This window comes from Eulemur rufifrons, chromosome 16 (genome assembly GCF_041146395.1).
Source record: "Eulemur rufifrons isolate Redbay chromosome 16, OSU_ERuf_1, whole genome shotgun sequence".
NCBI lineage: Eukaryota > Metazoa > Chordata > Mammalia > Primates > Lemuridae > Eulemur > Eulemur rufifrons.
In genome coordinates, this window is record NC_090998.1 from 41,732,908 (window position 1) to 41,751,004 (window position 18,097).

Here is an 18,097-nt window from a genome sequence, read left to right on the forward strand (position 1 = left end):
CCTTGGACTTAACAATTATTAACATTTGCCATATTTATGTCAGTTATTATTTTTAAAATTATTTTAAGATAATTTACAGACATTGTAACATTAAAATCTTAAATATTTCAATATGCATCTGCCAGGCATGGTGGTGCACACTTGTAGTCCCAGCTACTTGGGGGGCTGTGGGAGAAAAAGAAAAAAGATAAAAATTATGTATTGCTAAGAAAAACATTTTTAATATAATCCTATACAATTGTCATACCCCCCAAATTAACAATCATTCCTTAATATAATCTAATACCCAGTCCATATTCAAATTTTCCTATCTGTGGCTCAGGCCTGTGAACCCAGCACTTTGGGAGGCTGAGGTGGGAGGATCACTTAAGCCTAGGCATTGGAGACCAGACTGGGTAACATGGGGAAACCCCATCTCTACAAAAAATAAAAAAATTAGCTAGGCATGGTGGCACACACCTGTAATCTCAGCTACTCAGGAAGCTGAGGTAGGAGGATCTCTTGAGCCCAGGAGTTTGTGGCTGTGGTGGGCTGTGATTACAACCCTGCACCTGAGCCTGAGGCACAGGGTGAGACCCTATTTCTAAAAACAAAACGGGCCAGGCGCTGTGGCTCACGCTTAGCACTCTGGGAGGCGAGGCGGGTGGATTGTTTGAGCTCAGGAGTTTGAGTGAGACCAGCCTGAGCAAGAGAGAGACCCCGTCTCTACTAAAAATAGAAAGAAATTATATGGACAACTAAAAATATATACAGAAAAAATTAGCCGGGCATGGTGGTGCATGCCTGTAGTCCCAGCTACTCGGGAGACTGAGGCAGAAGGATTGCTTAAGCCCAGGAGTTTGAAGTTGCTGTGAGCTAAGCTGATGCTATGGCACTCTAGCCCAGGCAACAGAGTGAGACTCTGTCTCCCAAAAAAAGAAAAAAAAAAAAAAAAAAAAAATATATATATATATATACACACACACACACAAAACAAGAAAACAACAACAAAAAAATAGGATCACAATGCACTTGATTGTTTTGCCTCTGACTGTTTTAAGTCAGAATAGTTCTTTCTCCTCTTGTTCTATACCATTGACTTGTTGAAGAAAGAGGCAGTTGCCCTGTAGAATGTCTTACCTTTTGGATTTTTCTGATTTGCTTCTTTGTGTTTGCATTTACCTTGTTCCTCTGAGCCCCCATATTTTCTGTAAACTGGGTATTAGATCCAAAGACTTGCCTGGATTCAGGTTCAATAGTTTTAGAAAGAATATTTATTAGGTGATGCAATGTTCTTCCTATTGCATCACATCAGGGGCACACAATGTCTAGTTGTCTGATTCAGATGAAGAGAGAGGCATTCAGAGAAGCATCACTTAAGAGAGCTTGATGTGGGCAGCTTGGACTGGCTCAGTCTTTGGGCAGGATTGAGCAGAGAGTTCTGGCAACAAAGATACTACATAGGCAGTGGTGTAGGGTGGCAAAAGGGGAGCCTCCCTTCAATCCTGTTGTGTCTACCTTGCAGGAATGAGAAATGAGACTAACCAGCCAAAATTTCCCAGGATTGGGGTGGGAGCATTCGAAGACCTGTTTACCCTGGCCTCATTCCCCCTTTGTGAAGAGTGGAAGGAACCGTCCTTTTCAGGTAGTGGGTCTGGTGGTATGGCTCAGAGAAAATTCCCAACTCATTTGCTCAGTTTTTCGTGTTCTCTGGCTTCCAGTTCCTGCCTCAACATACGTTTTTTTTTTCTGTTTGTTTTGTTTTTAAGACAGTCTTGCTCTGTCGCCCTGGCTAGAGTGCAGTGGTATCATCATAGCTCACTGCAACCTCAAACTCCTGGGCTCAAGTGATCCTCTTAGCCTCACAAGTAGCTAGGACTACAAGTGCATGCCACAGACAACCTGCTAATTTTTCCATTTTTAGTTGAGACGGGGTCTCCTTCTTGTTCAGGCTGGTCTCGAACATCTGAGCTCAAGTGATTCTCCTGCCTCAGCCTCCCAAAGTGCTAGGATTACAGGTGTGAGCCACTGTGCTGGTCTTAAAATACTTTTTGATCTTAAACTTTGGAATCTCAGTGCTGGATGGAATTTTGAGGATCATCTAGACTAGCCCCCTCACTGAAGAACTCCCCTTCTTCTTCACCCTTCCTTAGAAAAAGCTGAATGTAAGATGGCGAAACTAGTATGGTACAGTGTAGTTCTCCAGACTTCAGTCATTCACATTCCACCCTCATAATTTTTACCATAATCGGGCTCCCCGTGCTCCATAGTACACTATTATTTTTTTTCATTCTAACAATCTATTAAATAATAGGTCTGACAAGTAATTTAATTTCTTTCTAAAAGTCATTAAGAGAACACATACAGAAATGTTCAAATTACACTAGAGTAAGCACACCACGCTTTGGGAAATACTAGAGAAGCAGAATTGGGAGTACGGGAGTCCTTCCTAACTTGCCTTTAGTTGGGCACACTTCTCAAGTTCTCTATTTCCTAATCTCAAAAAGGGGATAATATAGTATCTACGGGTGTTAGTTATTGGTCTTGTGAGTGATTTAAGAGAAATTCTTCCTGGAAGACTCCCAGGGACCTTTGTCCAGAATCTCGAATCGCCTCCGGCGGCGGGGGAGGGGCGGCAGGACGAAGGCAGGAGCGGGGAACGTGATCACTGGAGAATGTGACCACTCCAAGCAGGGCACCTGCGGCAGAGGGCGGGGAAGCCCTCTGGAGACAAAGTCTGTGACTCTCCCGTCCTCTCCTACCTCTCTCTCTCGCCACCATCGCCCTGGCCACCCCAAGAAGGAATTAACATGGCGTTCCAGGGCCTTTCCCCCACATGAACCACCCATTCGGCCAGTTTTTCTCCCTGGGGGCAGCGAAAACTTCCGGGAGAGGCGCTGAGAAGTCAGGTGTCCGGCCTCAGCGAACTTCAGCTGGCTTCTGGGGCTCGGGGGAGGGAGGGCAAAGGAGGAAGGAGGGGTTTGCGGTTGGGGAGAGCCATATGGCCCACCCCTGGCCGGAAACTAGGGGTGGAGAGGCCTCAGCCCAGTCCACACCAGTCATCCAGCTCCGGGCTGGGCCGAGAGGCCGGCAAGCCCCACCCCATTCCTCTGGGCACCTCGTGGCCCAAGCGGGTTTGTTTACGAATCCAGCTCCCTCCTCCCCCAGCCCGGCCCTCCGCCCGCCCCCAGGGTGGCCCCAGTTTCGTGGGAGGGGGAAACAGAGCCAGCGCCGAACCCGCTCCGCTCTTCTCCCCTCCCCTCCCCTCCCTTCCCCTTCCCTTCCCCCCTCCCTTCCCCTCCTCTTCCCCTCTTCCTTGGACGCCCAGGGAGGACAGGTCCTTTTCCCCAGACCTGTCTTTCTCCTTTTCTGGGAATGGGAAACTGGGGGTGGTGTCACTCTCTCCTCGACTCTGGACTCTGGAGGGGACTCAGGGCTACTTGTCCCAGGAGAGGAAGGAGAAAGGGAAACTGCTTCACTGTTTTTTCCTTTCTTTTTTTTTTTTTTTTTTTGAATGCTGAGCTACAAGGCAGGACCCTAGTCACCCTTGGGTTGCAGGGGTCTGGGTGTGTGGGGGTGACTGGTGAGTGTAAATTGACATTTAGCGTTCAGCACGCCTTGTGGGTGTGGCTAGCTTAGGCTCCCTGAGGAGCCTGAGAGGTTTGAGTATTTGGGGAAGGGAAATGTTTTAATTATGTTTTTGTTCCAAACTGGAATCCCTAGGGGTCAGATTTAAATGTTCAGAAAAGCTCTCTGTTGTGACCTGTTTGGGGTCTATGCCAGTCTCTGACCCTCCCAGTTCCTTGAGCCTGCTTTCTGTGGTTTTCAAGAATGCAGATGGGTTGTGGAACTTGAGTCTCTCAGCAATTTCTCTTCCTCTTCCCCGCTGTGCCTCAAACTACGGTTGCTTTTATTTAGCAAAGGGTCTTCCAGTTCCAGAGACCATCAACTAGGCTTACAGTCAGGGTTGGCTTCATGTAGCCCTCTTCAGAAGAGGGAGTAGTCAAGAAAGTTGAGCCAGAGTTCAGCTCCAACAATAACTAAATTGTGTTCTTGACCAAGTTTCCCAAGCCTCACAGAAAAAACTCATTTCCCCCCATCCCCAGCCTTTCTTTCCTCCTCCAGGGCCTTCAAGACCATCAGAGCCACCAACTGGTTGCAGGACTGAATGAGTGCCTTCCTAGTACTAGGTACTACCTCAGCAGGGATGAATCACAGTAATTCTCAGATAAGGTAACAAAAAACAAAAACACAGGAAAGGTACAGAATGAGTCATTTTAAATAATGATAATAATCATAAAGAACATCAGCAGCCAGTCCTGATTTCTTACAAGAAGTTCTGGGCTTCCCAAACAGAGAGAAGCCCAGCTTGTTTCAGTTCTCTTTTGGATTAGTTTCTTGCCTTTCCAGGGCTCTTAAAAGACTGAGGGATGTGTGAGATGTTCCATCCAGCTTCTGTAGTTACCACTGCACTGAATGATCTTAGCCTGCTTATCACAAACTTGTGATGTGGAAAACCTAGGCTTGTTTTCTTGTTCAGAGAGCTGGAAAGTAAAGGTTTAAAAGACCGAGGAGACTTTATTATCTTGTCGAAGGACTCTCTTTTACTTTTTCTTTTCTTCTATTCTAGAGTAGGTAGGACAGGTAAAAGAAATTTCAGTTAGTTTTGTATTTAGCTGTAGTTGACAGCCTACTGAGAGGGAAGGTTACAATAATGGTGTAAAAAGTGGGTTTTGGCTAGGTGAGGTGGCACAGGCCTGTAGTAGTACCAGCTACGGTGGGAGGATCGCTTGCACCCAGGGGTTCAAGGCCAGCCCAGGTAACATAGTGAGATCCCCGTCTCTGAGAATTTTTTTCTAAAAAAGGAGAGGCCGGGGCATAGTGGCCCACACCTATGATCCTAGCACTCTGGGAGGCCAAGGCCAGAGGATTGCTTGAGGTCAGCGGTTGGAGACCAGCCTGAGCAAGAGCGAGACCCCATCTCTACAAAAAATAGAAAAATTAGGCGTGGTGGCATGTGCCTGTAGTCCCAGCTACTCGGGAGGCTGAGGCAGGAGGATTGCTTGAGCCCAGGCGTTTGAGGTTGCTGTGAGCTAGGCTGACGCCACGGCACTCACTCTAGCCTGGGCAACAAAGCGACACTCTGTCTCAAAAAAAAAAAAAAAACCCAAAGTGAAAAGGCATCATCCCGGTCCCCAAGTTGCTTAGTAGTCTAACTGGGGAAGACCAGATAGAGACCTCTAATGGAGGTACATAAAAGGAGCATAGTGATCAGAGTATTCAATACCTGGGGGTGGGGCAGAAAGACTTCATAGAAGTGAATTCTTATCAAAGATAAAAGTTTGGTAACCCAGAAGGAGGACAAACTGAGCAAACTGTAATTTCAAAGTTCTAGACATTGAAGACCCAAGAAAGCATGGCTTTTGGGGGACACTTCAATAAACAACAAAGTGAAGGGTAAGAGAAGGCAGTGGACAGTAATGGTTGATGAGCCTGAAAAAGCACAGGGCAGATCACTAAGAGTCTTGACTGCCATGCTGGAACATTAACTTAGTACATGTAAGGCTTACATCACAGCCAGGCGCAATTCGTGTTCATAGGAATGGTTTCAAAGAGAAACAACCATCATATAATCACATTGTTTTTAAACACAGTCATAAGGAGTTAAGTGCTCTCACAAGTGGTTGTGTAGATAAAACACTGCATGTGAGGGATTTGGGAAGACTTGCAATAAGTTTATTCATTTTTTTTTTAAGTCTAAAGAAAATTTGTTCATGTTTTCTCAGAGGAATCAGACAAGATGGTTTATGTTGTTTGTTCATTTGTTCTCAGGGACTATCAATGAACTGGTATATATCTAGAGTATTCCTCACTGGCCAGGTGCTGAACTTTCTGTTGTTCTGGAGAAGCAAAAAGAAAAGATACTGAAAAGGATGATGGCTATTGAATTTCTGAGTCCAAATCTAGGCCTTTCTCTTTGTACCTGGGATAAAATCAAATGTTAGTTCCTATTTCAGGCATAAACTAGCTTAGAAACATGGGGGGAAAAAAACACAGGCTTTGGAACTAAACAGTGACAATTTAAGTATCTGAGACTTAGTTTTCTCATCCGTAAAAGGGGACAGCAATCTCTTAAATTGGCAGAAAGAATTATATTAGACAATATATGTGAAATGTTTAGACTACAGCTCCACAGGATCAGTTCCTCTCCCTCCTACCCCCAGCAAGTTTAGGTGTGGTCTGTTACTGAATACACTAAACAGCTGTTAGAATCTCCAGAGCTTGGTTTACAAAGATGAGTAATGCAGTTTCTTTCCTCCAGGAAATTTCTTTCCTTCTGGAAGTTTCTTTTCTACAGTTTCTTCCCTTAGTGTTGTGGTGGTGGTGTTTTGTTTTTTGTTTTTTTTTTGAGACAACTCTGTTGCCTGGGCTAGAGTGCCCGGGTGAGCTATGATGATGCCACTACTGTACTCTACCCAGGACAACAGAGTTGAAATGGGTGCACTCTACCCATCTCAAAGAAAAAAAAAAAAGAGAAATTGAACCCCCTCTTCACTCCTCCTTTCCATATTAAAAATAAATAAATAAAAAATAAAAAAGCAGCCTAGAGGATTCTGACAGAGATTGACATTAAATTTTGAGAAGCCTTGATATAGGGAGAGATGTAATTAACTATAATGTAATTTGATATATCTTATATTTAATAATAAAGGAATACAAGAGGATGATGCCATTTGAGCTGTCCTGGGAGTAGAGACAGAATTTTTTTCAGGAGCTAGAAGGTAACAATAAAAAAGCATTTTTTAAAACAAAAAAAAAAATTAAAATTAAGCTCATTTATGTAAATGGTTACACAGGGCATTGTATTTTTTTTTTTAAACAGGGTCTCTGTCACCCAGGCTAGAGTGCAGTGGCTGGATCATAGTGTTAGAAACGCATAGCTCACCGCAACCTCAAAATCCTGCCACTGCACTCCAGCCTGGCGAAAGAGTGTGACCCTGTCTCAAAAAACAAAAGGGTTTACAGAAAACTTTTTGTGGGACTATTCTGGGTTGGAATCTAACACTACAACTCATTAAACTAATGAGTAGCTTTGTGACCTCAGGCAAGCTACTTAAAGTCCCATCCTAAATTTCTTCACTTATGCTATTCTCTCCCCACTCCCCACCCCCGCCTTTTTTTTTTTTTTTTTTTTTAGACAGAGTCTGCCTCTGTTGCCTGGGGTAGAGTGTGGTGGTGTCAGCCTGGCTCACAGCAACCTCAAACTCTTGGGCCCAAGTAATCCTCCTGCCCTAGCCTCCTGAGCAGCTGGGACTATAGGCGCACACTACCATGCCCGGCTAATTTTTCCTATGTCTAGTAGAGATGGGGTCTGGCTCTTACTGGTCTTGAACTCTTTTTTTTTTTTTTTTTTAGACAGAGTCTCACTCTGTTGCCCAGGCTAGAGTGCCGTGGCATCAGCCTAGCTCACAGCAACCTCAAACTCTCAAACACCTGGGCTCAAACAATCCTTCTGCCTCAGCCTCCTGAGTAGCTGGGACTACAGGCATGCGCCTCCACGCCCACCTAATTTTTTTCTATGTATTTTTAGTTGTCCATATAATTTCTTTCTATTTTTAGTAGAGACGGGGTCTTGCTCTTGCTCAAGCTGGTCTGGAACTCCTGACCTCGAGTGATCCTCCCGCCTTGGCCTCCCAGAGCGCTAGGATTACAGGCCTGAGCCTCCGCGCCTGGCCTAACTTATACTAGTATATCTAACACTTAAAAATAATTTCCTTACAAGAATGACATAAAGAATGCCAAAGGCTTACCTGACTTAGACCCCATAACCACTTCACTTTGTCTTTTTTTTATTTTATTTTATTTTTTGTTTGTTTTTCAGCTCATTATGGGGGTACAAAAGATCAGGCTATATACATTGCCCATGCCTCCCCATCCCCCCGAGTCTGAGCTTCAATTGTGTCCATTCCCTAGACAGTGCACATCACACTCATCATGTAGGTGTGCACCCCTCCCATCCCCCCCAGTCAGAACTTCAAGCGCCATTTCACTTTTTCCAAGTTCTGCCCAAAGCAGCAGAGGCCTCAGTTCTTACCTTCAAAGGGCTTAAAATCTTTTAGGAGAATCCAGATTTTAAAAGAACATATAAGGAAGTGCTGAATAATGTGCTAATAAAGAAGTGACCACATATATAAGACACAAGTGCTAAAAGGAATGACCTCATCCTGTCACTGACAAGCCATCAAAGCCGTCTCCACAAAATAAGGATAAAGGTGGAGGCCAGAAATTCAGGTGCCTGGGGTAGTCTTAACCTTCGTGATTGCAAAAAGCAGGAACTCGGCTATCTTGCTTTGTGCGTAGGCAATAGGCAATATTCACTATTAAAGGGGAAAAAGGAAGTGATTTATAGGATCTTGACTCTGGGAGGTTCTCCATTGCAGTTTAGATCCAAAGAGAAACGCTTGAAAAAATTAACCGGGCAATAGTTAAGTGGTTAGCACCTTTGTCTGGGGGAACTTAGTAAGATGGCGTTTGCTGGCATTTCACAAAAACTGCATATGGGTCAGCGCAGTATTAACTGATTTTTTTGAATCGTCATATCTCCTCCCGCCGGTACTCACAGGGCTTACACCCATATTGAGAGGCATCCGCCCGTCCGCCCACCCGTTGGTGGGGGCGGTGAGGCGTGAGAGGTACTTTATAAGGGTGGTTAAATGAAGATTCACATGAGCCCCGGTGGTGAAGCAGAACTGCGCACCGAATGCCACGGCGCTGACACTTGTTGAGCTGCAGGGATCTGCTGAAGCGTACCACCTAATCCCTGTAAAGACGTCCCCTAAGGGGGGGCCAATATGGCGACGGACTGCTCTTGGCACAGCCCTCTTCCCTCCCTCGTGATGGGCGGCTAAGGTAACGCCCATTGACCAATTTGGAGGCGGTACCGGGCTTACTTCCTCCCCTCATTGGGCTAAATAACTGATGGAGACGCCAATTTTCCTCTGCCCACTCCAAGTTCCCGCCCTCAGAGTTTATTCGGCGTTTAATTGGCCTTTAGTCCATATCAATATGTGTCCTTTCCTGTCTCTTTTCGGTGTTAATCCAATCATATCTTTCCTGGCTGCCCGCCTGATTTCTGATTGGTTTTGATCAGTTTCATCCTCTCCCATTCCCGCCTACTTCTTACCTTTCCTCCCATTAGGATTTTGCCCAGGCATGTCTAGGAACCTGGTTGGTCGTTGTTCTGTCATTCTTATTAAAGCTCTCCCTATCACTACTGCTCAGGGAGCCCGCCTGGCGGTTAACTGGTTTCTTTCCAAGCCTATCATCTATAGCTCCCGCCCATCTTCACTTCCTGCATCTTTCATTGGTTTTTTAATCTGAGAAGGCGGTCTTTTTGGGCGGAAACCAGGCACGCAACTTTGTCTTACACGCCTTAGAGAGCAAGCGAGCCTTGCCATTGGATAATCTGACCTTCTTTCTTCCGCAAGTCCCTCCTTTCCCCCTCCTTCATTGGGCGGGGCAGCAGTGAAGGGGCGGAGCCTAGGTCGGGCTTGTGGCGCGCTGCTCCCTCCTCCTTACCCCCCCCCTCCCTGTCCGGTCCGGGTTAGCTTGCCTCGTCAGCGTCCGCGTTTTTCCCGGCCCCCCCCAACCCCCCCGGACAGGACCCCTTGAGCTCGTCCCTCAGCTGCCACCATGAGCGGTAAGGATGAGTCCACTCCACGCTTAGGGGTGGGAGGGGAGTGAGGGGGCGCGCGCGAGGGCCGACCGGGCGGTCCCCGCAGTGAGGGGGGGCGGGCGGGAGGCGGCGGCGGCGGCCTTGGTCCCGCCCGGGGCGGAGGGAAGGGAGGGAGAAGGGGTAGTGGCGGGGCCTCCGAGGAAGAGGGGGATGGGCCGCCCGCCCCGGGGGAGGGGGCAGCGTGGCCTCGCCCGCCCCCTGCCCGCCCCGGCCACGGGGGACGGGCCTTACCCCCCACTATTCGGCCGCCAGCCTGAGGCTCCTCCCGCCGGGGGCTGGAGCCGCGGGGGCGGCCCGAGCAGTGTAGGCCCCGCCCGGGCCAACCGCCTCCCTGGTCCGCCCTCTGGTCGCCGCCTGCTCCTAGGCCCTCCTCCCCCACTTTCCGTAGATTCCCCTCCCCCCCTACCGTCCCGCCCTTTCCACGCCCCTCACCCCGAAACCGCCCTTTCCCTCTAGGGCCCGCCCTTTCTCCGCCCCGAAACCTCCTGATTTCTGACATCTAGACCCCATCAGCCCCTTACCAGTATCCATAAATGTTTCCACACTCACACTTTTTATCTCTTCTTTCCCCCTTTCCCCTCCTTTCTTTTGGTTACTTTTTACACTTGTATTTTTCTTTCTCCATCTCTTTTAACCCAAATTTTAGCAAGCTTTCCATCCATCCACGTTGTTTCTTGCTTTACCTATCCTTTTTCCCCTTGGGATACTTTTTCTCATTTCGAAACTCTTCCCACGTGCCTACACCATCCTTCATATTTCCTATCCCCAAAACACTCTTTGTATATTTTCTGAGTTTAATTTTGTGCAAGGGAGAATTGAGGCCCAGTTTTGGCACCACTGATCCTAGTTCATGTCCTGCAAGCCTTACAATTCCCCCCTCCTCTAATCCATTTTCTTTCCTCTGGCGCCTTCCACCTCTTAGTCATTGTTGTTTCGTCATATCCTCATTTTGCCCTTCCTCACTTTACCTTTTTCTTCCTCCAGCTTTAAGTTGTTTATCTTTTAATTGTTTTTAGATCCAGATCACTCCATGGATGAGATGACAGCTGTGGTGAAGATTGAAAAAGGAGTTGGTGGCAATAATGGTGGCAGTGGTAATGGTGGTGGTGCCTTTTCACAGGCTCGAAGCAGCAGCACAGGCAGTAGCAGCAGTGGAGGAGGAGGAGGAGGAGGGCAGGTAAGTGATAACCAGAGACAGAGTGGGGAAGGTGTTGAGCGGATGTAATTATTCTTAGTAATTACCTTATTCTTCACAGAAAGCTTTTTAGGGAAGGACTAAAGCATTTTATAGATAGGGAAGTAAACACAGAGAGACAAGTGACTTGGAGATCCCCAAAGATGGAAGTTTCACTAATACATATAGGTCAGCTTTTTGTTTCTGGTTTTTGCTCTTTGTCTGCACTGTGTTGCTGTTTACTTGTTGCATACTGCCCCCTAGGTTGGCAGCTGGGTGTCATTAACTCCTTTCCTCTCCCTTATTTTCTGGCCAGGAATCCCAGCCATCCCCTTTGGCTCTGCTGGCAGCAACTTGCAGCAGAATTGAGTCACCCAATGAGAACAGCAACAACTCCCAGGGCCCGAGTCAGTCAGGGGGTGCAGGTGAGCTTGACCTCACAGCCACACAACTTTCACAGGGTGCCAATGGCTGGCAGATCATCTCTTCCTCCTCTGGGGCTACCCCTACCTCAAAGGAACAGAGTGGCAGCAGTACCAGTGGCAGTAATGGCAGTGAGTCTTCCAAGAATCGCACAGTCTCTGGTGGGCAGTATGTTGTGGCTGCCACGCCCAACTTACAGAACCAGCAAGTTCTGACAGGACTACCTGGAGTGATGCCTAACATTCAGTATCAAGTAATCCCACAGTTCCAGACTGTTGATGGGCAACAGCTGCAATTTGCTGCTACTGGAGCCCAAGTGCAGCAGGATGGTTCTGGTCAAATACAGATTATACCAGGTGCAAACCAACAGATCATCACAAATCGGGGAAGTGGAGGCAACATCATTGCTGCTATGCCAAACCTACTGCAGCAGGCTGTCCCCCTCCAAGGGCTGGCTAATAATGTGCTCTCAGGACAGACTCAGTATGTGACCAATGTACCAGTGGCCCTAAATGGGAATATCACCTTGCTACCTGTCAATAGCGTTTCTGCAGCTACTTTGACTCCCAGCTCTCAGGCAGTTACGATCAGCAGCTCTGGGTCCCAGGAGAGTGGATCACAGCCAGTCACCTCAGGGACTGCCATCAGTTCTGCCAGCTTGGTGTCATCGCAAGCCGGTTCCAGCTCCTTTTTTACCAATGCCAATAGCTACTCAACAACTACTACCACCAGCAACATGGGGATTATGAACTTTACCACCAGCGGATCATCAGGGACCAACTCTCAAGGGCAGACACCCCAGAGGGTCAGTGGGCTCCAAGGGTCTGATGCTCTGAACATCCAGCAGAACCAGACATCTGGAGGCTCACTGCAAGGAAGTCAGCAAAAAGAGGGAGAGCAAAACCAGCAGACACAGCAACAACAAATTCTCATCCAGCCTCAGCTAGTTCAAGGGGGACAGGCCCTCCAGGCTCTCCAAGCAGCACCATTATCGGGGCAGACCTTTACAACTCAAGCCATCTCCCAGGAAACCCTCCAGAACCTCCAGCTTCAGGCTGTTCCAAACTCTGGCCCCATCATCATCCGGACACCAACAGTGGGACCCAATGGACAGGTCAGTTGGCAGACTCTTCAGCTGCAGAACCTCCAAGTTCAGAACCCACAGGCCCAGACAATCACCTTAGCCCCAATGCAGGGTGTTTCCTTGGGGCAGACCAGCAGCAGCAACACCACGCTTACACCCATTGCTTCAGCTGCCTCCATTCCTGCCGGCACAGTCACTGTGAATGCTGCTCAACTTTCCTCAATGCCTGGCCTCCAGACCATTAACCTCAGTGCATTGGGTACTTCAGGAATCCAGGTGCACCAGCTTCCAGGCCTGCCGTTGGCTATAGCAAATGCCCCAGGTAAGGCTTCCAATCTTTTGCATAGGAACTAACTCTAGCATCTTAGCTGGAAATGTTGAGTCTAAAGAAAGGGAATAGAGCCTTTTGGGATAACACTTTCTTGAGGACCAGTCATTTAGGCAAGTCAGTTAGAGAAATAGCAGTGATTCTGTTTAAGTCATTTAGAACTGAATTAAAGGAAATTTTTTTTTCAGTTGATCTGATGAGAAAGGAGCACTTCCGGGTAACGTCCTAGGATCTGTGTACTTCCACGTGCCTTTGGTGCGGCAGAATAAGGGTTGGCAAACTTTTTCTGTCTTTACAGGTAGTAAATATTTTAGCCTTGTGGGCCATATGGGGGTCACGTTTTTTATATATGTGTTTTTTTACACCGGTTTGAAATGTAAAACCATTCTTAGTTCTAGGGCCTTTGTCCTGTGGGTCAGTTCCTCCATAGGATAAAAATTAATTATGAACATGATCTGTTTGTAGAACAGTTTTTTCTTATGAACGGTACCTCCTAATTGAGGGAAAAGTGATCTTATGGATTCCAGAATGATTTTTTAACAAAGTAAGTTTCCTGCTTAATGTTTAGTTAACCAGAATATCTCACAGTCTGTGCAATCTGGTTAATCAGAGTTTCATTTTTTTGTTGTTTTTATTTCAGGATATCATGAGGGTACAAACATTTTGGTTACATTTTATGTCTTTGCCTCACCCAAGCGAGGTTTAGAGGCATGCCCTTGCCTTCTACAATGCTCACCGTGTCCATTAGTTGTGAGTTTACCCCCCCAACCCCCTAATCCCTGGAGAATGTTACTACTGTGTGAGCACCATAGTGTTGATCAGTCAATGCCAATTTGATGGCGAGGGTTTCATTTTTTTTTTTTTTTTTAACTTCTGGTTACTTTAAAAACAGAATCCCACCACCTCTCCTCACACTAATGCATGTTTTTAATGAGCTTCCTAGGTGATTCTGATAGTTCTAGGTAGAGAACAGTTTCCTAGACTGCTTTGAAAGTACTATTTATGGTTGGGAATGGAGGAGAAAGAAAGGGAGTGGGGAAAGGTGGAGTCTGGAATGAAATAGGGAGGTAGTATTGATAGGAGTTAGGCATAAGGAGAGGCCGGGCACACGGTGGCTCATGCCTGCAATCCTAGCACTCTGGAAGTCCAAGTGAGAGGATTGCTTGAGATCAGGAGTTCGAGACCAGCCTGAGCTAGAGTGAGACCCCCATCTCTACTAAAAATAGAAAAATTAGCCAGGAGTTGTGGCATGTACCTGTCTGTAATCCCAGCTACTCGGGAGGCTGAGGCAGGAGGATCACTTGAGCCCAGGAGTTTGAGGTTGCAGTGAGCTATGGTGATACACTGCACTCTACCCAGGGCTACAGAGTGAGACTCTGTCTCAAAAAAAAAAAAAAAAAAAAAAAAAAAAGAAATTGAACTCCCCCTCCTCCCTGCCTCCCCTTCATATTCTTTAAAAAAAAAAAAAAAGGAATAAAGGGAGCATTGAAGGGAAAGTGAATCAGGAAAGAGTTTTGTATTGGAATGCATATTGAATCTGTTAATCACAATATTCAGCCTTTTATTTTGAACTATGTTTCGCTATTGGTTAATTTGAAATTTAAGACATATTTGTAAAATAAAGGTTAAAGTCTGTTTAGAATTTACAATTTTAAATTCCATTGTATGGAGATAATCTTTAATAAAGCATTATGGTGTGTTTTTATATATTCTGGCACAATATGTAAAAATATGATAGAAAGTAGTTTCATGCTATCAAACTTCTGTTGGAATATATGTGGGTTTATGAATTGTTTACTTTTGTTGTAGAGTTCTCATTCCATTTAAACTGGTTTTATGTTAAGTGAGGGTAGCAAACAGGCAACCATATTTCCTGCTTCCTGCAGTTTTGGAAAATTTCAGGGGAAAGTGTGCTCAAGTTCCCTGACTTTCTTATATTCTTGTGGTATGTTTAAAATGACTACATTTTTAAGATTTAACAAGACGGTAATTTTCTTAGTGAATTGGAAAGCTAGAGCTAAAACGGACCGAAGAAGTGAGCTAGTACAACTGCCTTATTTTCTTATTTTTTTTTTTTATTTTCTTTTTCTTTTTTTTTTTTTTTTGAGACGGAGTCTCACTCTGTTGCCGTGGCGCCAGCTTAGCTCACAGCAACCTCAAACTTGTGGGCTCAAGCAATCCTACTGCCTCAGCCTCCCGGGTAGCTGGGACTACAGGCATGCGCCACCATGCCTGGCTGATTTTTATATATATATTTTTAGTTGTCTGGCTATTTTCTTTCTATTTTTTAGTAGAGACGGGGTCTCGCTCTTGCTCAGGCTGGTCTCGAACTCCTGAGCTCACATGATTCACCTGTCTCGGCCTCCCAGAGTGCTAGGATTACAGGCGTGAGCCACTGTGTCCAGCCTGCCTTATTTTCTAGATGAGGAAATTGAGGTACAGAGAAGCACTTTAAGTGATGCGACAACAGCCAGAACTGAGGCTAGTTCTAAAGTGTAACCTGTTAGTTTTAACTCGGAACTTGAGATATCCTTTAAATTGTTAAAAATGTTTTAGAAAAGATGTCTTTGCTTTAAGATTTAATGCTCTAGAACTGACAGGTTGTATTATAGACTAAAAATTTATGGGAGTAGAAATGGGAAAAGTTTTATAAAAACAGAACTCAACAACCTGGAAAGTTAGACACCCTGGGTAATCTACACCAACATGTTTGTTTTCTCTTTGTTCTTTAAGTTGTTGTATCCAGCAGTTTTGCTCTTCTTCAAAGGAAAGCAAGACTGTGGGATTATTCAAGTTAATTTGGATCCTTGTGATTTCTAAAAGGTTTATAATTAGGCTCTAGAGAACAGTTATGAGGCATTCTCATTGCTAAATCATGCTCCGAGGAAGTCTGCCATTTAATGTCATAGGACAGGGGTACCTAGTTGTTATTGATGGCCTCTCAGCTCAAGAAAAGGCATGCATTTCTGTAAGGTAACAGCGGCTTGACATTCACTAATGAGAAAATGAGACACTGAAAAACTATTTTGTGAGAGTTGAGATTTTTTTGCTTCATTAACTGTGGTTTTTGAAGACAGAAGTTTCCTCTTTTCTGGCTAGTCATAATTGTGCAACATTTTTTCTCATTTAATTGATCTGACTTTATCCTTAATGAAAGATAATAAGTTTCTGGAACTTAGTGCTTTTCAGTTTTTACCTGCCTATTACAAAGTATCTCACTTTACCTCCTTTTCTGGTATATAGTCATTTTACTGGAAAATTTGATTTTTTGGCAATATGTTCAGCCTCTTGGCAGTATTATGTAGAAAGAACATTGGATGTGAAATCATATCATAAGATACATATACCTGTACAAAATGAGGTATTATTACATGGTTGTGGAAGACTGCAGTGTTTTTTGTTTGTTTTTTTTTTTTTTTTTTTTGAGACAAGAGTCTCACTCTGTTTCCCTGGGTAGAGTGCCCTGGTGCCTGGCATCAGCCTAGCTCACAGCAACCTCGAACTCCTGAGCTGAAGCAACCCTCTTGCCTCAGTCTCCCGAGTAGCTGGGACTACAGGCACATGCCACTAATATTTTCTATTTTTGTAGTTGCCCAGTTAATTTTTTTTTTTTTTTTTTTTTTTCTGTTTTTAGTAGAGATGGGGTCTCGCTGGTGCTCAGGCTGGTCTTGAACGCCTGAGCTCAAGTGATCCTCCTGCCTTGGCCTCTCAGAGTGCTAGGATTACAGGCGTGAGCCGCTGCATCTGGCCCACGTTTATTATTATTAGCTAATTAATTTATTTTTTTGAGACAGGGTCTCACTGTGTCACCCTGGCTAGTGTGCAGTGGCATCATCATAGCTCACTGCAGCCTCCAGCTCAAGTGATCCTCCTGTCTCAGCCTCCTGAGTGGCTGGGACTACAAGTGCAAACCACCACACCTGGCTAAATTTTTTAATTTTTTGTAGACACAGGGGTCTTGCTTTTTGCCCAGGCTGGTCTCAAACTCCTGAGCTCAAGCCATCCTTCCACCTCAGCCTCCCAAAGTGCTAGGATTAAAGATGTGAGCAACTGTGCCCAGCCATATTTATTATTTTTTAAAATAATCTTTTAAAAATCTTTAAGCTCTCCTGTTGACTTTCAGTCTGTTTACCTTTTGTTTGCTGAATACATAGGCAAAGGCACAAACTTAGAATCAAAATAAACCACCTACTTCTGTGTTCCTGACTCTTTTTTTCATGACTCTGCCCCTGGTGGGTGGTAGTGAGGGAGGGACCACCCAGTAAACTGAGTTTAGTTTCCAGACAGTGAAATGATCTGTGTGCTCTTTGTTGTTGTTATTTTTTTTTTTTTTTTGAAAAGTTATCAGTAGCTTTCTTTTTTTTTTTTTTATCAACACCCTTTCCTCTTTATCAGCACCTTTTTGGCTCATTTTGTGCTCATACTCTCATAGATCTTGATTTTTTTTTTTCCCCCTCACTGCTAAATCCTGAAAACTCTCACCCCAGATGGGGGCAGAGGGGGACAGCTTTGAAAGATTAAATTTGCATGACTTCTTGGGAGTTCTGCCTAATAAAGAGTTCAGGGCTGGGTTTTGGCAGGAGAATAGAACATATTTCCTTGATGGCTATAATTCATTCAAGAAGCAAATTTCAGGCACTAAAAATAAAAATTTCACATCTGCTGGGTTTTATTGGGGTCAGGAAAATGTCTTCTCTTAGAAGTTAAGTTGAATATGATACCAAGGTTGGTTTGCCAACAGTGTCACTAACCTTAGGGTCAGATTGCTGAGACCTAATTTGTTAGAAACTTGTGTTTTAGACTTAGTACATTTGAACATTAGTGGTAAGTAGGTTTAGATGATTAAAATGTCTTCAAAATTATTTTAGTGCAAAAGGTCATGTGAGAGAATTTTCTATTTTAAGATAATATGTTTTACCAAATATAACATCAAATGTTTCTGTATCTGTTGCCTTCATTGTCTAGTATTATGTTTGTTTCTTAGGGTGATGTTTAGTGCTTTTTCAATGGTGATTTCAGTTTAAGTAGAAAAGATCTCATTTAAAATCTAGGTGCCTTGATTGATTTGAAAATCAGTGGGATATGAGAAGACAGTCTTCAGACCTTTTAATTGGCTCCTATTTATTCATTCCAGTGGCTTTCTCTAAATGACGTCATTGTTAAATCACGTTGCCTTGTGTAATGTGGCCATTTTAGTTCTTAATTAAACAAGGAGAGCACAAGGATGCTTAGTGTTTCAGAAAAGTTTAGTTATCTGTTTTGTTCTCATATCTCCTTTTCCCTTTAATTGTTTCATTTTGTAAAGTAGCATGTAAACGTGCTTATGCCACTGATAATTTAGTTCTGCTCATTCCTTGCTTCAAATTGTTTTGT

The 18,097-nt window shown here is 44.8% G+C and overlaps 1 protein-coding gene across 1 annotated transcript in view; it reads left to right on the top strand.

The window, feature by feature from the left end:
• The first annotated feature begins 9,586 nt into the window (after nt 1-9,586).
• Nucleotides 9,587-18,097, top strand: part of SP1 (Sp1 transcription factor) — a 30,411-nt gene continuing 21,900 nt past the window's right edge. Inside the window, exons 1-3 of the mRNA XM_069489536.1 lie at nt 9,587-9,679; nt 10,732-10,892; nt 11,206-12,718. Of these exons, the coding sequence (XP_069345637.1) occupies nt 9,673-9,679; nt 10,732-10,892; nt 11,206-12,718 (1,681 nt within the window). The 5' untranslated portion in view covers nt 9,587-9,672. The remainder of the gene's footprint in view (nt 9,680-10,731; nt 10,893-11,205; nt 12,719-18,097) is intronic.